Genomic DNA, 18,859 nt, shown 5'->3' on the forward strand with positions numbered 1-18,859 from the left:
ATATTATTGCTTAATATAATTAATGAATATTATAATCTCCAAATTGCTTTTATAAGAACGGGATCCTTTTTTTTATTAGGACTCTTCAGTCGGAGTGTGATTGACCAAGCGTGTGGACCAATGGCACAACGTTTTGAGAACGTACCCCTGACGTAATGGGGACGATTTTGGATTTGAACCAATCAACAAGCACGTTGCATTTACGTACAGGTTTTTCTCACTCCGTTGTAAATACGAATGACAGAGGCGTTGATATTATTGACATTGCACAGTCAATAAGGAAACATCACTCGGTTTTATATTTAAGGTAAGTAATATTTTGCATAATATAACTATTGACGAACGATCTAAAACAAAATACCCGTGTTGTCATTCAATTATATTGCTAATCAATACTAAGGTTAGCTGATTCTCGTAGTAATGCTATTGCTAACTTGCGTTATCATTACCTATCAAACACATTTGGTCTTAAAAATGTCTCACGCGTAGTAAATGCACAAGCATGAAACAAGGTAGCCACGCAATCGTTTTCCCCCTGTCAAGTGTCGTCATTTTTGTCGTTATTCATCCCTTGTAACGATTAGCTAGCTTTCCAGATGTTTATGCGCTCTAAGTGCAGTTCTAGTGGCATGCAATTCGCTTGGTTATATTTATCAAGCTGCAAATCAAACTCCTGCTTAACATGTTTGTTTTTCATCCTACCTCAGTCTAATGGAACCACGTACCAACCAGGATCCTGCCAGTACAGAGAGGAATACTGCCTTGTTCCACAGGTAGCTTGTGGCCAATGCCACAGGCTCTACCTGCCCAGGAAAGTGGACTATCATTCAGACTAAAATATTTTGCAAGTTGGCCTAGTTAGTGATTGGCTGTGCATCTGCCTGCAAAGAACTTGGTCATGTCAGACTTAAATAAAGAGCTGGTGGATTTAGTGTGGGGGAGACCAACAACCGGGGCAGTTTCAGCCTCTATTTTTCGCAGATGGACCCAAGGTAGGATGTTATGTGTGTCATTTTCTAATAACTCACCAAGGTGGAGAATGTTTTGTTTATGCAAGCAGAATACTGTTTTTAAGTGCAATTGTTTTACATTATTTCAATGTTTGCAAAATATGTCATGTGACATATTTGTTTTGCCTTGATCACAGGGTTTGTGTTCAGTGAGCATGAGCACACAGCTCTGGAACAGTTTGAAGGGGGGCCATGTGCTGTTATTGTACCCGTGCAGGTATGATCATTTTTAAATTTTAATGTGGGCTGCCTAAAATATGGACTCAATTGACCACCTTATTGCATCTCCTTGCAGGCCTTCCTCTTGAAGACTATTCTCTTTAACCGAGAGACTTCAAACTGGAGACACATGACAGGTACATCAAACCAACATCCATTATTTCTGCATGCTTATGAATTTCTTTTTAATTAATTTTTTTTTTTTTGTAGAGGAGGAGCAGAAAACAGTCCTGTGCTTTGCGCTGAGTGAAATTCTGGAGTCAGCCTGTTCCAGCTCCTCCACAGGCTTCTGCCTTGTGTCGTGGGCTAAGGGACAGAGCCCACCTGTCTGCACGCATACGAAAGCACAGACCCAGTCGCAAACGCAGGACATCCCAGTGCCAGAGAGCAGCCAACCACTAGAGGGGGAGCAACCCAGTGAGTCTTAATATCTTTTGTCCATGCTCTGATTTCAAATAATGACCTATATTATCGATTATATCCGCAAAAACATTTCATACAATTTTATTAATTTTATTTTATTTTTAAAATTAATTTATAATTTTATTATGTATTATATTATTTTATTACCCCTTATAAACCCCTTAAGATTTATTTTTTTTCTCAATTGAATTATACAGTGCATTTTTAATTGATATCGCAAAAACTGAGAATTTGATCAGGGGTGTGTAGACTTTTTGTATCCACTGTATGTTCATTTTCTTGCACTTAGCTGCTTTGGCTGCTGAAGACCTTGGCTTTGAGCGATTTCACAGTGTTCTTCAGTAAGTGACACTTTATTTTCCCTCTAAAACAATACGTGCCTCTTAAAGGGGACATTTAAATACAAATTAAAAACAATTTGAATAATGCTTTTTTTTGTGTGTGTTAATTTCCCCACCTATAGAAAGCGGGTGGTGATGTCCGTGTCAGATCTCCAAGCTGAGGTGTTGTCTCTCTTCCACACCTGGAGGGGTTGCTGTGGAGTTTTGCTTTTCCTCTACTCTGTCATCCTTACTAAGGTGCAATTGATTATAGAACCAATTAATGAGGGAACGTATTGGATAATATAAAGAGTGAAAGTCAATCTGTTGATCTCTACAGGGGATTGAGAATATTAAAAATGAGATCCAGGATACATTGGAACCACTTATAGACCCGGTACATGGCCATGGAAGGTAACAGAACATATTTTTTAATTTTATCACAAAAGATTGATAGATAATTGTCATGTCCATAATGGCACAAAATTTTCATCATTGTTCGTTTTGCAGTCAGAGTTTGGTGAACCTCCTTGTAACGGGCCATGCCGTCTCTAATGTCTGGGATGGAGACCGAGAATGTTCTGGAATGAGTAAGACAGCAAAATATTTAATATGCTCAAAGTTATAGAAAAAAAAATCACAAGACTTTCAAGTATCACTCCCAAAACGTAGTTTTGTCTTTGTCCACCAGAGGGCAGTATTTGCCAGTCTGCAATTTATTGTCTGTCTGTGTGTTCATGTTCAGAACTACACGGTATTCATAAGCAAGCGTCAGTTGGCTTCCTCACGCTCATGGAGTCACTCCGCTACTGCAAGGTACAATTACTGTCAACGCACACTCAAGACAAAACACACACTTAATAAGAATAACAACTCGTTGTGTCTTGTTGTTTATTTCAGGTGGGGACTTTCCTGAAGTCGCCCAAATTCCCAATATGGATCATTGGCAGCGAAACTCACCTTTCTGTTTTTTTCACAAAGGCAAGTTCCATAATTGTCTAAACACATGTCACGCCATGTTTAATAAAATCCAGACTCCCTGACAGGTTAGGAAAACCAAAATATGGAACCCACTTAACAGATTTAATAAAGGGAGGTCAAATAACAGTGCAAGGGAGGGAAAAGTGAGTGTAAGAGACATAGTCATATATGGCCAGCTCTGTTTCTTGGCTTCCAGCTGATCCCTTTTTTTTTTTTTTCTTAAATGGAGTGTGCGCTGAATATGCATGTGGAAACACACAAGCTCAACACAGTGCACAACCTTAACAAAGACAAAAAAATGATTGTGTCATCCTCATGTCTGGCGTACATATGCCCGGTACATAAAAGCGTAATTGATTGCGGTAATAATTACTTGTGGCCGTAGCGACCCCATTTTTCTCCAAAGCCGTTCTGATGTAAGGGATGAATCGGCGGTTCTCAGTGAAGACTCCAAGAGGCAATGTCAGTCAAATAAACTCTTGTCTTCCAAAATTACACTCAGTATTATTTTGCTGAACTGTCAGAGGAGGAATTATAGCAACAAAAAAAGGCAGGAATTTCATTTTAGTGATGCAAAACTCAGCTGAGTTTGTTTTAACGAGATGGGCATATTTGTTTGGAGTCCATTTGTGGAGCTGAAGACTCCAGAAAGGCCAAACAACTGCTTCTGCGGTAGCCTTTTTTTGGGGGGGGGGGGAGTTTCCACGCCACTTGATTAAAAATGTCCGTTTGTATTCCTTTTCTACTCGTACATAAATTTATGATGACTATAACTTAATATTTATCGATATTGTAGTGTCTTGTGTAATTAATTGTCCGGCTGACTTGGATCAAATCGATTCTGGAGATACAAAAAAAAAAAAGCAATCATCTTTATTACAACGCCACACCCGTAATTGGCCATTGATTAAAAGCTCAGTTACACGGATCAGACGTGGTTAGTTCCCGATTGCTTCAGCTGTGTTAGTGACATATTCGCAAACATATACAGTCGCACAGCGAGCGCGGGCAACCTAATCCTGATTAGCGTGTGTGTGTGTGGGGGGGGGGGGGGGGGGTTCAAGTGGATGACTTCCTGCGAGTGAAAGTGATTCCAAAATTCCCATCTGGATCCGTTTGCACTCTTGAGAGTCCGGACCCGAATATATGCACATGCGTGTTTTCTGACGTACGGTCAACGACTTTCTCTACGCTTTGCCGCCATTTTCATGCTCGACCTCACCGAGGCTAAAACGGCTTGACCGTAAATCTGCTTTCAGGTTCTATTTGAAGATTTCCCAGGCATTGTGATACAAAATCTGGACTAAAAGGAGCTTTTAGTCCCAATATAGAGACATGGTCACAAAAGCAGAAAATCCGATCCCGCCATTAGGGACGGGTTGTGTATTCCCCCGAGTTGTCACCTGTGTGTGGCTTTTTAGACCATCAGCTTAATAGCATTAGTTGTTTTTATTTTTAAATCTAATTTCATAAAGGCCATTCCGACATCTCTCGTGTGCGTGCTTGCGAGAAATGTTTGATAGAACGTAACTAGATCTGTTTTTGCCATGCCGGGAAAAATAGCAGATGAAGCCGATAAAAGAGATTTTATAATTTGATATATTTTGTTTTTCTTTCTTGAAGTATTTAATTTTGACCCAGCCGAAATTACAAACATCTTCAGTATATTGGTCCCGATTGGGTCTGGAGGATGCCCTTGGTCAATCAGGAAATAAAAATGTCTGTGTGGGTGACATTTTCCTTGACCTTTAACCTTTTGTGGTGAATGATGAAGGTTGCTGTATTTCTTCTCGAGGGAGTTACAGATGCGTGTGTGGTAGTACAGTAGTCATGTTCTGGTTTTGTGATTTACAAGCAGAAGGAAAAGTCTCACTGGCGCTCTGTGTCCTGAGAATACTCACACACACACACACACACACACTGGAAGTTTTCTTCAAGGATTGGTACAAGACACAGAAAACACATGTGCAGAGTGCAAACAGAGTTGATGTCAACGTTCTCTCCCCTGTGTTGTTGGCAGAGTCTACAAGAAGGTTATAAAAGCCATGCCATCGGGACTGGAGGATGTGAAATGTAAAATGGCTCGGTAGAGAGCCGTGGGGTTCACCGCTTTTAATAACAGCTGTGCTATTGCGCAATCTTGATAGATGAAACAATATTGACGACTGTTATGATTCAGTCAGATTTAGGGGTTGATTTGACGTTCAGTCTTTTTTTTTTTTTTTTTTTTTACATGTATTTGTTACTTTTTTTGTCTTTTATGATTTTTTTTAAACGATACATCGCATTAAAATAAGCTTGTTAAAATATCGTGCTTCCGACGAGATGTGACTCGAGGGCAAAGTAGAAGCGCAAAGTGGTGTACATGAACAGTCATTTATAATCTTTGACAGGTTCCACCAAAGGCCATTGTATGTGTGTGCGTTGCATTAGTCGTCCTTTCTCCCCCGTGGATCGTTCTTTGTTACCGGATCCGGCAAAATGCTGTAGAACCATTCGGCGGTGTCACTTGTATTTTCTAGCCAGGCTAACATGTAAGACAAAAAAAACGAGTACAGCGAGCGAGAATAGAGTTGCATTCAGAATATCTCAATGGAACTTTTCAGTCCGTCTGTGTTGTGATCTCCGCTTTGTTGTCTTGAAACGGATCCCCTTCAGATTTGCTCCATAGGCACTCAAAAAAAGCCTTCTCAGAACATACAATAGCTCTTTTTGGGCGGACCGGAGGGAAATTACTCACAAAGCTTCCTGCATGTTGAAGATAAGAAAAAGGAAGCATGGAAGACAAAGAGGAAGTACTCCAAAATGTTCAAGTACCTTTGTAGTGCAGGTAAAAGGACTCAGGTGGAGTGAGGGAGAACGTAAAACAGGTGCTCTGAAGATTTCTTTTTTTTGGTACTGATCAAATGAGGATCAGAGAACTTTTTTTTCCTGACGTCAGTGTCAGCTTTAAAGGACTTGCTTGATTTTTAGCTTGTTTTCGTAACTTTGTTCCCGTGTTGAGAAGTTTGTTGTTGCTCTGTGAAGAGGGTCAAGGATTTCAGCCAAGATGTTGGACTGTGGGGAATGGAATGTGTTCCTCAAGGCCACACACACTTTGCCCTGTTGATATTATGTCTTCTTTTAAGCGCTATTCGTAGACTCAAATATCGTTGTTCTCGTTTCAAGCAAATAAGCTAACGTGTCGTTACGCTACGTCTCGGACGCAAATGCGAGTATCCCTGTGGAGTATGTTTGCTCCATGTTTCCCAACTCAGCAGCATCTTCCTCGGGCTTGTCATAAAACACAGATCAAAGTCAACCGAGCTAGCCCGTCATCACGCACAGTCGCGTCGTTTAGGCCGCCATTTTCTTTAGCGTTAACCGCCGTTAGCTGAACTTCTATAATGTTCATTGCACCTCTGGGTCTTCCAAATTGTCTTAAAATAACGAATGTCTTATCAACATAGTCAACTCCAGCGGTGTTTTATTTTAGAACGGTAAAAATGACTTTTCTCATGATGATCGCTCAGCTTTTATACTCCTTGTGGGAAAGACACTTTTAGGTACTGATAAATCTCCCGGCAGATTTATGAAGCCAATAATGTTAACAAATCAGGGCAGGCTGTAAGTACGTGTGACAGATGACCGTGTCCGCCGCTCTATTTTCTTTGTATCTGAGGCAAAAGCAGCTGGGAGTCATCTCTGCTCCGTCTTGCGTCCCGAGCGAATGGCGAGCACGCTAATAAGTGGACAGTGAAACCTTAGCAGCCCGCCTGGATGGAGCTTTAATGAAGGCCAAGTATAACTAAGATGGCGGTGGGCTCGAGTCTACAGCTGAATTCTATGGCATTAATCAATCAAAACTAACACATCCATTCTGTTGCTTTATGAACAAAATTGTGTTTTTGTCCCTATCAACATGGGAATTTTTTTTTTTTTAACCTTCTTATTCCTCTTTTATTGAGGTATGTTTTTGGTTCTTTGTCTTGTTGGAAGCTAAAATTCCTCTATGTTGCCAAAATTGAAAGGTATTTGCTCTCAACCAAGTGATTTGTTATGGTCTCGTTTTTTTTTTTTTACATCGGAGAATAAAACAATAAATTGCTGAATACATGATACCCAAGTTTAGAAACCTCAGAAAATTTAAGCAGTGCGTCATATTTAATATCCTCCTGAAGCTATCAAAACGAACCAACATCCAAAAATTACAGTCGGCTTATTTGCTTCCTGCTAATCTTATCCGGGTGAAATTCACCAACAAACAAAAGTGGCCAGTTTCTCATGAATCATGTGTAGGGCTTGATTACCTGATTGTGTGTTTGCAGTAAAAACAAGTCAGTAGACCTTATCACAAAAATCACTTAATAGCCTGGCAGACTCCAGTGATTACTACACACACACACCCCTTACACATGCACACACACAACTGTTTCGACAGGTTATTGCTTATGTCGCCAGACACTCGACATCCATTTTATTTCTCCTTCCCACACATTCTATACCAGCTTGCTTAAATCTGAGTCTCACTGTGATGTGTATGTCTATAGGAGATATCCCTGGTTGGTCCAGAAAGTCCATCAGAGCAGGCAAGGAGGGTCTTCCAGTCATTTGATCCTGAAGGTAATCAATTGTTGCAGCGTATTGCTTACATGCCATCGCATTCCTCCTGTGTCTCGTGATGTATAACCATTGCTTCTCCCTCAATTCATCCCCCCTCCCCTTTTATTTTTATTTTATTTTAAATATTTTTCCTGTTCATCAACCAGAACGACTTTTCTCTCTCATCCCCATTGTTGTTGTTTAGCTTGGTGAGCTCAGCTTCTTCTTCCAGCTGAGTCAACCATCTTTCTTTTTTCTTACTGGGGGAAAGGACAAATAGAGTGATGCAATCGCGATAACAGGAAGAATTGCTTTTGGAACGTTTCCTACGTCGGACAGTAGTCTGTGTTAGGTGACTTAATAAATATGACTCGGTGTAAGTTTGAGAGAAGAAGTCAAAACAAAGCGAGATGTGCATCTAAAGGAAAAAAAGCCTGCATAAACTCAACAGGTTTGAGCGAGTCCCATTCCAAATTCAGACCGGGACCGCCTTCAAAAAGCACATGTTAGCGTTTAAAGCGTCACCTCGCAGGTAAAGTGATCATCATGTCCATGGAATGTAGGTCAGAGAGAAAGGGCAAGGTGTGTATGTGTGTGGTTAGTTGAACTTGTATCGTATATGGATAGGTGAAGGTCTCCATTATTATTAGCTACAGTTGGTCCAATTTGTTCATCCATCTTTTGTGTGTGTCCAGATAACGGCTTCATCCCAGATTCTCTGCTGCAGGATGTGATGAAATCCCTTGACCTTGTCTCCGAGCCAGATTAGTAAGTGCTTGCATGTCTTCAGCCTGTTCTTTGCCACTTGTGTGTGTGTGTGTGTGTGTGTGTGTGTGTCGATGTGGCACCTGTAGCTCTTCAAAAATTCCCACTCCCAAAGTCACGGCCAGGCCAGGTCAGCGGCCCAGCTTAGGTTTCACTACTAGGGAAGGGAATCTAGACCAGAGTCATTGTGAGGGGAAAAAAGAAAAAAAAAAAAGCATGGCAGAATCTAAGACTCTGAGGGAGCGCATTAACGACAGGAAGAAAGCCCGTAAGAGAGGAAACACTTAAAAGCCTCGCTTCAAACAGGAGCACGTTTTCCCACTGAGGAGCGTTAAGCCCTGAACGGGCAAAGTCGAGCGTTCGGACCGTTGATGTGCTCTGCAGAGCCCCAGATGGCCAAAGCATCACAACATTACTGTGTGTGTTGGGGGGGGGGGGGGGGGGCAGATTGAATCACATTTGGTTAATTGGGCTAGCAACCCATTTTGTATTTTTATTACAAAGATAACGAGGACATGAAGTTCTCTTTCCATAAGACTCACGATGTCTGGATTATTTTTATTGTTTCTTGTATTCTGCAATTTTTATTTTTTTTTTCATTTTAGTTGAGGTCGTTCGCTATTCGGCGTGTTTTATAGTGATATATTTTTACAGCATGTTCCTTCAAGTGATAATTCAACTTTAACACGCTCGTTTTGACTCCGATATCCAAATATGGTTTCTTGGCCTACTGAGGGCTTGTATTGAGTTAATAGTCAAATAAGGAATGGAATGTTTCTACCTTTTACATTTGCCGAGCGGAATTTGGGTCTATTCTGTTGAATTTTACAAGTTATGTTTCTATTCTTGACAGAGAGCTGCTAATATCATCATCGGTCCTTTTTTAAACAAGCCCGGCAAATGTTCTGTTCGAATTTCCTCTAGATTGCTGCCAGATAAAAATCACACGGTGTCTCGGCATTGAAACGGATTGAGGCTGTAAATCAGAAAGACGTTCCAGAGAAAACGTCAGTTGATTGAACGAGACAAAACGAAATTGCATGCACACTCTGCTCCTACCTTAAAAGGGCAATCGAACATTTTTTTTTTTTGGGGGGGTAAAAATAATAGCAACCCTGATTTAACACAGGAATGTCTGGAAAGCGGTATATTTAGTTGCACCACAGTCTTTTTAAAAACATGGCTTCATTAGGAGCTGACATCATGCCCCCCCCCCCCACCTATTCTGCCCCCTCCAGTGTTAGTCTGGTGAAGAACAAGCTGGATCCAGAAAACCTGGGTATAATTCTTCTGGGCCCGTTCCTCATGGAATTCTTTCCTGATCAGGTATGTGTGCAAAGGTGGACGGGTAAATTCTTTCCATTTTTGTTTGTGTGATTAAAAAAAACTTGAGGTCACCTTCACATTAGCATCGCCGCCAAGACCCCGTTTAAGATAATCAAAGGCTTTTTTTTTTTTTTGCGCCAGAACATTCTTGCGGTGTCTCATGCGAAATCTATGTTCACAATCATGACACAGTTAAGCCTTTTTTTTTTCATGGAGCAGAGATAGAAAGAACTGTGTTAAAGTGATCAGGGCTTTAGGGACTCACCAGAGGAGCAACGCGGAGCTGCAAAGAAATTATACCGCCATTAGCCAAGTGGACACACACGCACACACACACACACACACACACACACGTGGGATTGGGTCAAGGGTTTGTGTTTCACATGCAGACTCACAAACATGCGAAAATGGACGCCGTGCTCAGACAACACACCCCGTTAGCATCCTGCACCTTGAAGCATTTCTCCTTTTTTGGCTGTTATATTAAAATTGGAGTTTACATTATCTTCAGCACATTCAAAAACACACTTAAATATAACACTGCAAGGATGCTGCCAGGACCTTTCAGTCCAAAAAATGTTCTTAACCTCCAGTTGAACACTAGCCAGAGACTCTCCAGCATTTTTTTGACTCTTGTTCCACGACTTGTGTTTCAGGATTCAGGAATCCCGGACTCGTTTCCCGTGTACCACTACAACGGACTCAAACAGTCCAACCACAACGAAAGGGTAAGCCGTCTTCAGCCGTGTTGCATCTCGGCATTCCTTGCCAACACACATCCAGAAACTTGGTGGTAGTCTTCCCCCTTCCAGGATAAACGGTAGCCATTGCAAGCCTAATAGCTTGTTCAGTCATCCAAAAAAAAACTCGTGTTCCTCAAGGTCATTATGGCAGAGAGGCGAGTGTCAACAGCACGGCTGTGATAAATGCTGAGCGGCGGGTCGGGGCAGACCTCTTAGCGTGATGGATGGGTGTCAGTGCGCTACGCTCGTCTGTGAATGCCTGATACACGGGAATATTACTTTTTGCAGATGTCAGCATTTTTTTTTTTTTTTTGGAACATCCCATACCTGAAGTCCAAGCTGTACCACAAGTGGACAAAACATGCAGATATGCACGCCAAGGCGCCGCTAAGGTTGCAGTGGCGATTAGGTTTCCATTAACTCAAATGAGTATAACAGCTTGGAAAAGTATTTTTAAGTATTAGTCCCACCCCTGAAGAAAAGTGCATAGTTGGTCATCCGCCATCGCAGAGATTTTTATCGATTGTGTTGTTCAAGGGTTACACGCGTTATAAAATGTGAGTGGCCAGGGGGGGAAAAAAATTATTGAGTTCATAGTGTGTGGTCTTGAGTTGATTAGCACAACACAAATATATATTTCCAGTGCCAATGTATGTAGTATGTTCCGATACTATGACACTGATACCACATTAGCGGCCTGACAAATATCTTTAAGGTAGGTAGAGGAGTAATGTCGCTCAAATGAGTGCGGCTCTATTCTGGCAGAGAATTAAAAATAATAATAAAATATAAAATGAAAAATAGAATAAAATAAATTAAAAGAAAATAATAAAATAAAAAAGCTTTAATTTTGGATTGCATCAGAATTTTTTTTAAGGTAGGTAGAGGAGTAATGTCGCTCAAATGAGTGCGGCTCTATTCTGGCAGAGAATTAAAAATAATAATAAAATATAAAATGAAAAATAGAATAAAATAAATTTAAAAAAAATAATAAAATAAAAAAGTTTTAATTTTGGATTGCATCAGAATTTTTTTAAAATGTGTGTTTCAGGTCGAGTACGTGGAAGGAACGGCTCTGGTGATCGGGTTCGAGGACCCCATGGTACGGACCGACGACACTCCGGTCAAGCGTTGCCTACAGACCAAGTGGCCCTACATCGAGCTGCTGTGGACCACCGAGCGCTCGCCGTCACTCAACTAGTCTCGTTTGTACGTGCAACGGACCACTACTGCCTCCATCTCACACGTACACACACACACATTCGCAGACACACGACGGTTCTGCTCCAGTGGGCTTCTAAAGACCGGGACCACAACCACACATTTTGATGAACGAGATCTTCACAAAAGACTCCCGACAAATGTAATATGCTCGAGATTCATCCTTTTCACCTTTATGATGCTATCGTCTGTTCAGCACGGCTTGTCGCACGCAGGATGTTTATCATGTTGAACTGTGGCGTGTCACACGCCGGAGCGCATATTCGAGTTGCTACGGCAACTGAAGGACAGAAAAAAAACAACAACAACCAAAGCCTTCCACGTAAGAACACACGGACTTTCACTCTCACAGCAAAACGTTTACAATGTTAGGACCAACGTAGGTGCTCAACCAACTGTGAAGGTTCCCTCAATGTCTTCACGGTCTTTAAAAAGTTAACCAGGCGCTCATGTATTTATTAACACGCTCACAGTTCACATTCTGGAATAAACACTTTTTTGTTTTTTGGGGCATCCTACTCTGTTGTTTGAATGGGAAGTCCTCTTCGAGCCAACATTGAGTTTCCAGGCCCATCTGCGTCCCTTCATCATTAACTCACGGCACATGTTTGCACTGTGCAGAGCCATTTTTCATAACATCGCCGGGGTGGTGAGTTAAACGTGTGATGAAAATAGAGTAACATGATGTGTTCTCACTTAAATTCATATTTTCCATCTTGCACCCGTTTAGTTGGCACCTGTACTGACTTCTCATATTTTTTTGCATGATGACAACAAGGCTAGTTGTGCAATTAAATAATGAGGGCAGTGAGTGATGCAATTTGACAATTCTCATAATTGAATGAATTTTTGATCATTTGGAAATTTGTATTTTTTCTCAAAGGGGTGACTCAAAAAGGCAGAAAACATTGTGTTGATTATAGCACTGTGAATGTTCGACTCGCACGCTAAAGTTTCCTAATTTGTTAGTTTCCACCAATGTGCACATTTGCTTTGATTTCGTTTATTGTTCAAGCAATTAAAACGATTAATTCCCCTTGCGGGAAACGCACCATAAAAGGAGCGATGACGCACATTTTGCGCGCTCTATTGTGGTTTGTGTTTGCGCGTGTGAGTCAGGAGGTGGGGGGGGGGGGGGTAAAAGTTTTGTGCAGGGGGCGGGGGTGGGACTGTGTCACTGTTGCATAGTGGAGGTTCCCATTTCTCAAGCATTAGACCTGCTGCTGGCTTGGAAGGGGTCAGAAGAGGGAGAAGATCAAGGGGGGAGGAGCGCGCTGATCCAGACGGACTCCAGCAAGAAACGACGTCACCTGCACACGGCGGAACCTCCATCGCCTGCTTCTCAAAGTTGAACCGGGGATTGTAAGCAGCGAGGATGGAGCGTGCACGGGACATTGGAGTGTTCACATTCCGGCTACTCTCCCTCCTCTGGTGCGCGCCAAGTGGGCTATGGGGCTTCAACCTTTACGCACAGCATCCAACGGTGTACCGCGGACCCAGTGGGAGTTATTTCGGGTACTCGGTGGACTTCTACCAGCCCAGCGCCAGCAGCAAAACGTGAGTGGTCGACTGCAAAATTGAAACTTGCATAAGATCATGAGGTCCATTGGTTTAGTTAATGAACATCTTCAGTTGGCATGATACAATACTCACTTTCTTTTAATATAATAATCTATTCAGAGTTGGGACAGAGCTGCACTGTATCATATTGACAGTTATTTAATGCTATTTTTATTCTCAAGTGACTCATCAAGTGACCAAATAGTTGTTTTTTTTCTTGTGCACAGTGGCTGAGAAAAATATTAATGTTATGTGAGTTGTTTTTTCTTTTGGTAGGACTTGATACACAAGCATTAAATACTGATATGCAATTTTGACTTTTTAAAATTTTATTTAAGTATGTATTTATTGATATTAAATTAGTGCAACCATCATCTGTTATCTCCAAATATGGATCTTGTTTTATCACCAAATATGATCTTTTGCACCATGCATTGCTCTTCCTTGTATTTCTTGTAAGATGCATTTGTGTCCCAGGTTCAGCGTTTTGGTAGGTGCTCCAAAGGCCAACACCTCCCAGCCTGGCATTGTGGAAGCCGGTTCCGTCTACTACTGCCCCTGGCCGGGCCTGCCTGACAGCTGCAGACAAATACCCTTTGACAATGCCAGTAGGTTCCCTTCATTTTTTTTTCTGAACCGAAAGCTGTCTTGATATATTTGGGAAATAGTTTGTGTACATTGTTGTTACATTTGGAATCCAATCAACCAGCTCTAAGGTTGTGGATGGAGGTTCAAATCCAGAACAAGTGAGAACACAAGAAAGGCGGGAGTGTGTGGGGAGGGGAGGAGGGGGAGGGGGGGTTGTATGCACATGGGAATTGAGTTCTCTTACGGAAGAAAGAAGGGGGATTGGGTGAGGTCTGCTTTTCATTACATGTATCCCTGTCTCCTTTCCCCTCCTCTTGTCTCCCCTTCTCTTCCATCAATCCACCCCCTCGCTCTCTTTGAGATGACTCAACATCCTTAAAATGAGGGGGCAAAAAATGACTTTTTCATGCCCACTTGGCTGGAGGAAGGGGCTTTAAATCAGCGTCTGAGTAGCATAGAATTTGAAGGCTTTGGAGAGAAGACTTATGACCACATATGGAAATCAAATCCTGCGTTATATACTGAGCCAATGTTGGCTAGTGATGTCATTTCCAGTCAACATTAACAGTCAATAATTTAAACAATTTAATTCATTATTATTCATTATAATATTTAATTATTTATATATCTATTTTATTTCATGTACCGTATTTTCCGGACTATTATATTTCCGGACCTCAAATTTTCTCAAAAGCTGACAGTGCGCCTTATATATGGACCAAATTCCTAAATTTAAACAGGCCCGAAGCATTGTGTCATGAAATCCATCATAAGTGGCCCGCTGAAGACTAGGAATCATGAATCAAAAAGACTACGGAACATTATTTTGTGATTATAATTGAATTTGTTGCGTCTGAAGTTGAAATAAAAAAAGATAAAATGGAGAATGATTTGATTTGGATTAAAAATCTGATGCATTAATGGTGCGCCTTATAGTCCGGTGCGCCTTATATAAGGACGAAGTTTAAAAATGGGCCATTCATTGAAGGTGCGCCTCATAGTCCGGAAAATACGGTATATTATTTTATTTATTTATTAATATTTATAATTATATTATACTAATGTTCATTTTAAGATGGGAAAATATTCTGAATTCTTGCTTCAGCAATCCCGATAAATATTGCTCTAGTTTTAATCGCTGGTGTCATGTTGGACTTTTTACACAGAGGTCCAAAAGCATCACGTGCGCCGTAATCTAAATACTCTCTTTGTGCACCACTATACTAAGTGATTGATGATCAAGGCCATGGTGGATTTTTCTAGAGTTACACCAGCTCCATTATTACAGGTACAAACCAGACAGGGAAAGAAACACACATGTACACAATAACGTGGCAAACATCTGTGTGTGTGTGTGTGTGTGTTTGTGTGTTATTATCCACACAGCAATTTTCATACGCTCCTGATTAAGTGGAAGTACCTGCTAGTGTGGGTGGGAGCCGTGACAAAAGACAGACTTGTCGTGTCATGTCAGTGAACCCGATAAGTGGGGCAGATAGACTCTAGGGACAAAAGTATTGGGACACCTGAGCATACAGGAAGAGAGATTCTTAATGTTGGGGTTTCCAAAGAGGAACAACATGACGTCCGTTGGAGCAGTTTGAGTCAAGACTTGTTGAACGAAGGTGTTTAACAAGGATGCGGGGTGCACGTTCCCAGAGAGCCAGCTGCAATAATGTTGCAAAATACACACACACACATTTTGCCAATTGTAACACAGTTTAGTCGGGTCAGCGGCGAGATGTGTTTGTCTCCCTGGTGTTATATTTTATGAGAACAGCTTTAGCTACTTAAAAAAAAAAGGAACACTAACATCCTCACAAATGTCTTGTTTCTGCGGAGCAAATGTTTTTATTGAAGACTTTGTTTTATTAACACCAAATGTGTTTCCATCATCTTAGACTTCAGGAATGTTTGTGATATTGGGAATTATTTTGATTATTTTTTGTGAATTTGTCTCGACAGATAATCGCATGATAAAGGTAAATGGCAGCAGAGAAACTTTGGAATTTAAGTCACGTCAGTGGTTTGGAGCTTCGGTAAGGACGCACAAAGGCAAAGTGGTGGTAAGTAGTCTCGAGAAAAAAATAAATAGTGATCATTGTTGCAAAAAAATGAAAAGCAGTTTAGCAGCTCTGAGTTTAGTAGCACGCCAGACTATATATCACAGCAAACGATGTGCAACGAAGTACATCGTGGATGTCAGGGATTTGCTTCAGTAGAAAAGAATCACGACTCGTGCTTTGTAATATGAGTATCAGTATGACAATAGTTTATGATAATCATGAAATAGCGTATGACAATATTATTTACTGGTGGGATGTCAAAGTTGGAAAAATGTGCTGGGCGTTTGAATTCAAAGATTGTATTTATCATAGATGGAGCTAAGGGGGGGCGCATAGGGGTGTGGATTTCTCAGGTGCTCTAAATTCTTCAGTAATACTTCACAAAAGACTGATTCATTTTATGTTACTTTATGGGAATTGGTGAAAATGTGGAAACAAAAAAAAAAATCCCGGAAAGTTACCTAAAATTCAGTTATCTGGTCTGGGACCAGGGGCGGTTCTAGTATATTTCAGGGGAGGTGGGGGGTTAGTCCCTCCCCCCCAGCTCCGCCACTGGTCGTAATCCAGTGGAATAAAATAATACATAGTGCAGGATAATAATATCTATTATATCTTCTATCAAGTTGATTCGATTTTCTACTCTTCTGCTCTTAAGATTGTTTTTCCAAAAACTAAACACTTGATGTATTCTGCAGGCATGCGCTCCTCTTTACCACTGGCGTACGGTGAAGCTGAGCGGGGAGATGGATCCCGTGGGTACCTGCTACGTGGCCGTCCAGAACTTTAGTGCCTACGCAGAATACTCGCCATGTCGGACCAGTGAGTCATTTGACGATTCCGCCTCCGCTTCCTATTCGCCTCACCTATTCCGTTTGTCTACCTTTGCAGCTGTCGGTCCAAATTCAAATGTAGCGCGTGCGTGTGCAAAGTTAAATAAAAGATGCATTTAGATAAAGAATTCTGTCAAATAATAATAATAAATCTAATGAATAATAAATAAAAATAATACGTATAAACAATAATAAATAAATAAATGAATAAATAAAATAAGATGGATAAATAAGTATGTGATATAAGAATAATAACTAGAATTGCAATTTCGGAAGAAATTGCGTGTGAAGGCGAAGGCAGATGTTAATTTACAAACGTTAAGCGTTAAAAATGATGAGCGGGAAGAATAGAAAGGGAAAATAAATTATTGTGAAATAAATGGGAAAATGTTACAAATACATGTTACAAAAAGGTACAAATGATAAGCGTTAAAAATGAAATGTTACAAATGTTACAAAAAAGGTACAAATGATAAGCGTTGAAAATGATAAGGGGAAGGATAAAGAGTAAAATAAATAATGACGCCCAATGTGGGAATCGAACTGACGCGGGTTTTGATACCACTCGGGAAAGATGCTCGTGTACTGGAATCACTTGTGTTTCCCACGAGCTAATTGTGTCCCTGTCTACATACCGGTTGAATTTGGTTAATGTAATGAATGTGTTTGTTGAATGCGAATACGTAATCAAAGTGGTGGAAATTGCTTAATGTAATGAATGTTGAATGCGAATGTTAGTTACAAATGATAAGCGTTGAAAATGATAAGCGGGAAGAATAAAGAGTAGAATAATTAATGACGCCCAATGTGGGAATCGAACCCACTACAGGAAACTGGCTCGGGTTGACATTGCCATTAAGAATGAATGGGGAAATAAAAGGCACAAATTTGCTAATTACTTAAAAACGGTAAATGTTATGAAGGGGAAAAAAGGTGGCAAGCTTGCCATGAATTTTTGGAACGTGTGAAAGTTTGAACGAGGTGAATCGGTTGAAGCATGTGGGAGTAGTTAGATGTCAAAAAAGTGGGAGGAATAAGTTGTTTAATAATAAGAATAAAAAAAATAATAATAATAAAGTAGAATAACAATGTGTGAAGGCCTTCGCCTTCACACAATAATAAATATAAACAATAATGAAAATAATAAATAAAATAAGATATATAATATTTAAATAATAGAGAAATCATTTTGTGATAGAATAATAATAAAAATAAAATAATAATAATAGTGTGTCTCTTGATGCATCCAACTCAGTGTCCATCAAAAGATCTGATCTCACTATCTCATGCCATCCCTCCCAGTTGCATCCGAGATAAATGGAGTTGCTACTTCACGTCTCACTTTCAAGTCCTCTCCCCACTGATAGTATATCTGTATCTTGTTTTTTTTCTGTCATCTTAATGGACTTGTCGAGGTTTTCCTGCCTTGCACCCTTAACCCTTCCGCCCTCACATCCAGGTTGCTCATGCCTTCACCCCCTCCCTGCAGGGTGATATGAGCATGATAAAGACGCATGGAGGCTATCAGGTGGCACGTCATAAACAATAGATCAAATGCCGTCTTTATCGTCAGTAACAAATACCCTCACTGTTCACACTCAAATATACAACCACCAGTCAGATATGCATTTTGGGTCAGTCCAAACAAAGGCCCACTTAACAAAGTGAACCATGTTGTTCCCCAGGGGGACATAACGCCGTGCTATATTTCCTATCGTATGTCTAATTTCTGCGCCTCCTCCAACACTCAAACATGCACCCTCCCTACATTCCATAAATCACTTTGTGTTTATACACTCGTGCGTTGTTACACATCATCAAGCTTCACCTCGGGGTGCCTCCGACATCAGGAACAATCCATCCTTATTCATTTCCATGCACAGTTAGGCGATATAATTCAAATAAAAACACGCCTTCCACCATAGTGTTTTTCTTTCTTTTTTTTTTTTATTACATTGTTTCATCTGATATGAGTAATACACTCCCGTGTCAGATGAGCGTGTAGCTACAGAAAACAAACGTTTGCACTGATTAAAACAAATGACGTGCTGCCTCTTTATGCTCAATTGTGTGTGTGTGTGGTTTGCAGATGACCCGGACCCAGAGGGGCAGGGCTTCTGCCAGGCGGGCTTCAGTGTGGATTTCACCAAGGTATAAATGAACGCAAAGACTCCCTGAACGCATCACAATCTTCTCTTTTAAGATTTATACTAAAAACCTCTCGTT

General features: G+C 40.8%; 2 protein-coding genes across 2 annotated transcripts in view; both read left to right on the forward strand.

The window, feature by feature from the left end:
* Nucleotides 1-167: 167 nt before the first annotated feature.
* Nucleotides 168-12,102, forward strand: mindy3 (MINDY lysine 48 deubiquitinase 3). The gene is made up of 16 exons (XM_061289662.1): nucleotides 168-307; nucleotides 708-992; nucleotides 1,148-1,227; nucleotides 1,306-1,366; nucleotides 1,440-1,646; nucleotides 1,942-1,993; nucleotides 2,116-2,230; nucleotides 2,313-2,386; nucleotides 2,483-2,562; nucleotides 2,718-2,788; nucleotides 2,873-2,953; nucleotides 7,483-7,555; nucleotides 8,230-8,302; nucleotides 9,538-9,625; nucleotides 10,282-10,353; nucleotides 11,420-12,102. The coding sequence occupies exons 2-16, from the start codon at nucleotides 899-901 to the stop codon at nucleotides 11,567-11,569; spliced, it is 1,371 nt and encodes a 456-aa protein (XP_061145646.1). The 5' UTR covers nucleotides 168-307; nucleotides 708-898; the 3' UTR covers nucleotides 11,570-12,102.
* A 659-nt stretch (nucleotides 12,103-12,761) lies between these two features.
* Nucleotides 12,762-18,859, forward strand: part of itga8 (integrin, alpha 8) — a 29,590-nt gene continuing 23,492 nt past the window's right edge. The window contains exons 1-5 of the mRNA XM_061290213.1: nucleotides 12,762-13,146; nucleotides 13,627-13,757; nucleotides 15,703-15,803; nucleotides 16,499-16,622; nucleotides 18,723-18,784. Of these exons, the coding sequence (XP_061146197.1) occupies nucleotides 12,965-13,146; nucleotides 13,627-13,757; nucleotides 15,703-15,803; nucleotides 16,499-16,622; nucleotides 18,723-18,784 (600 nt within the window). The 5' untranslated portion in view covers nucleotides 12,762-12,964. The remainder of the gene's footprint in view (nucleotides 13,147-13,626; nucleotides 13,758-15,702; nucleotides 15,804-16,498; nucleotides 16,623-18,722; nucleotides 18,785-18,859) is intronic.

Source organism: Syngnathus typhle, linkage group LG10 (assembly GCF_033458585.1).
Source record: "Syngnathus typhle isolate RoL2023-S1 ecotype Sweden linkage group LG10, RoL_Styp_1.0, whole genome shotgun sequence".
Classification (NCBI taxonomy): domain Eukaryota; kingdom Metazoa; phylum Chordata; class Actinopteri; order Syngnathiformes; family Syngnathidae; genus Syngnathus; species Syngnathus typhle.

Excerpts from the sequence above, each read along its gene's own strand:
- mindy3 (XM_061289662.1), top strand. The coding sequence starts at position 899 with ATGTCAGACTTAAATAAAGAGCTGGTGGATTTAGTGTGGGGGAGACCA. Across the intron at positions 2,789-2,872 it reads AGTCACTCCGCTACTGCAAG|GTGGGGACTTTCCTGAAGTC; the intron begins GTACAATTACTG and ends TGTTTATTTCAG. Across the intron at positions 2,954-7,482 it reads TTTCTGTTTTTTTCACAAAG|GAGATATCCCTGGTTGGTCC; the intron begins GCAAGTTCCATA and ends GTATGTCTATAG.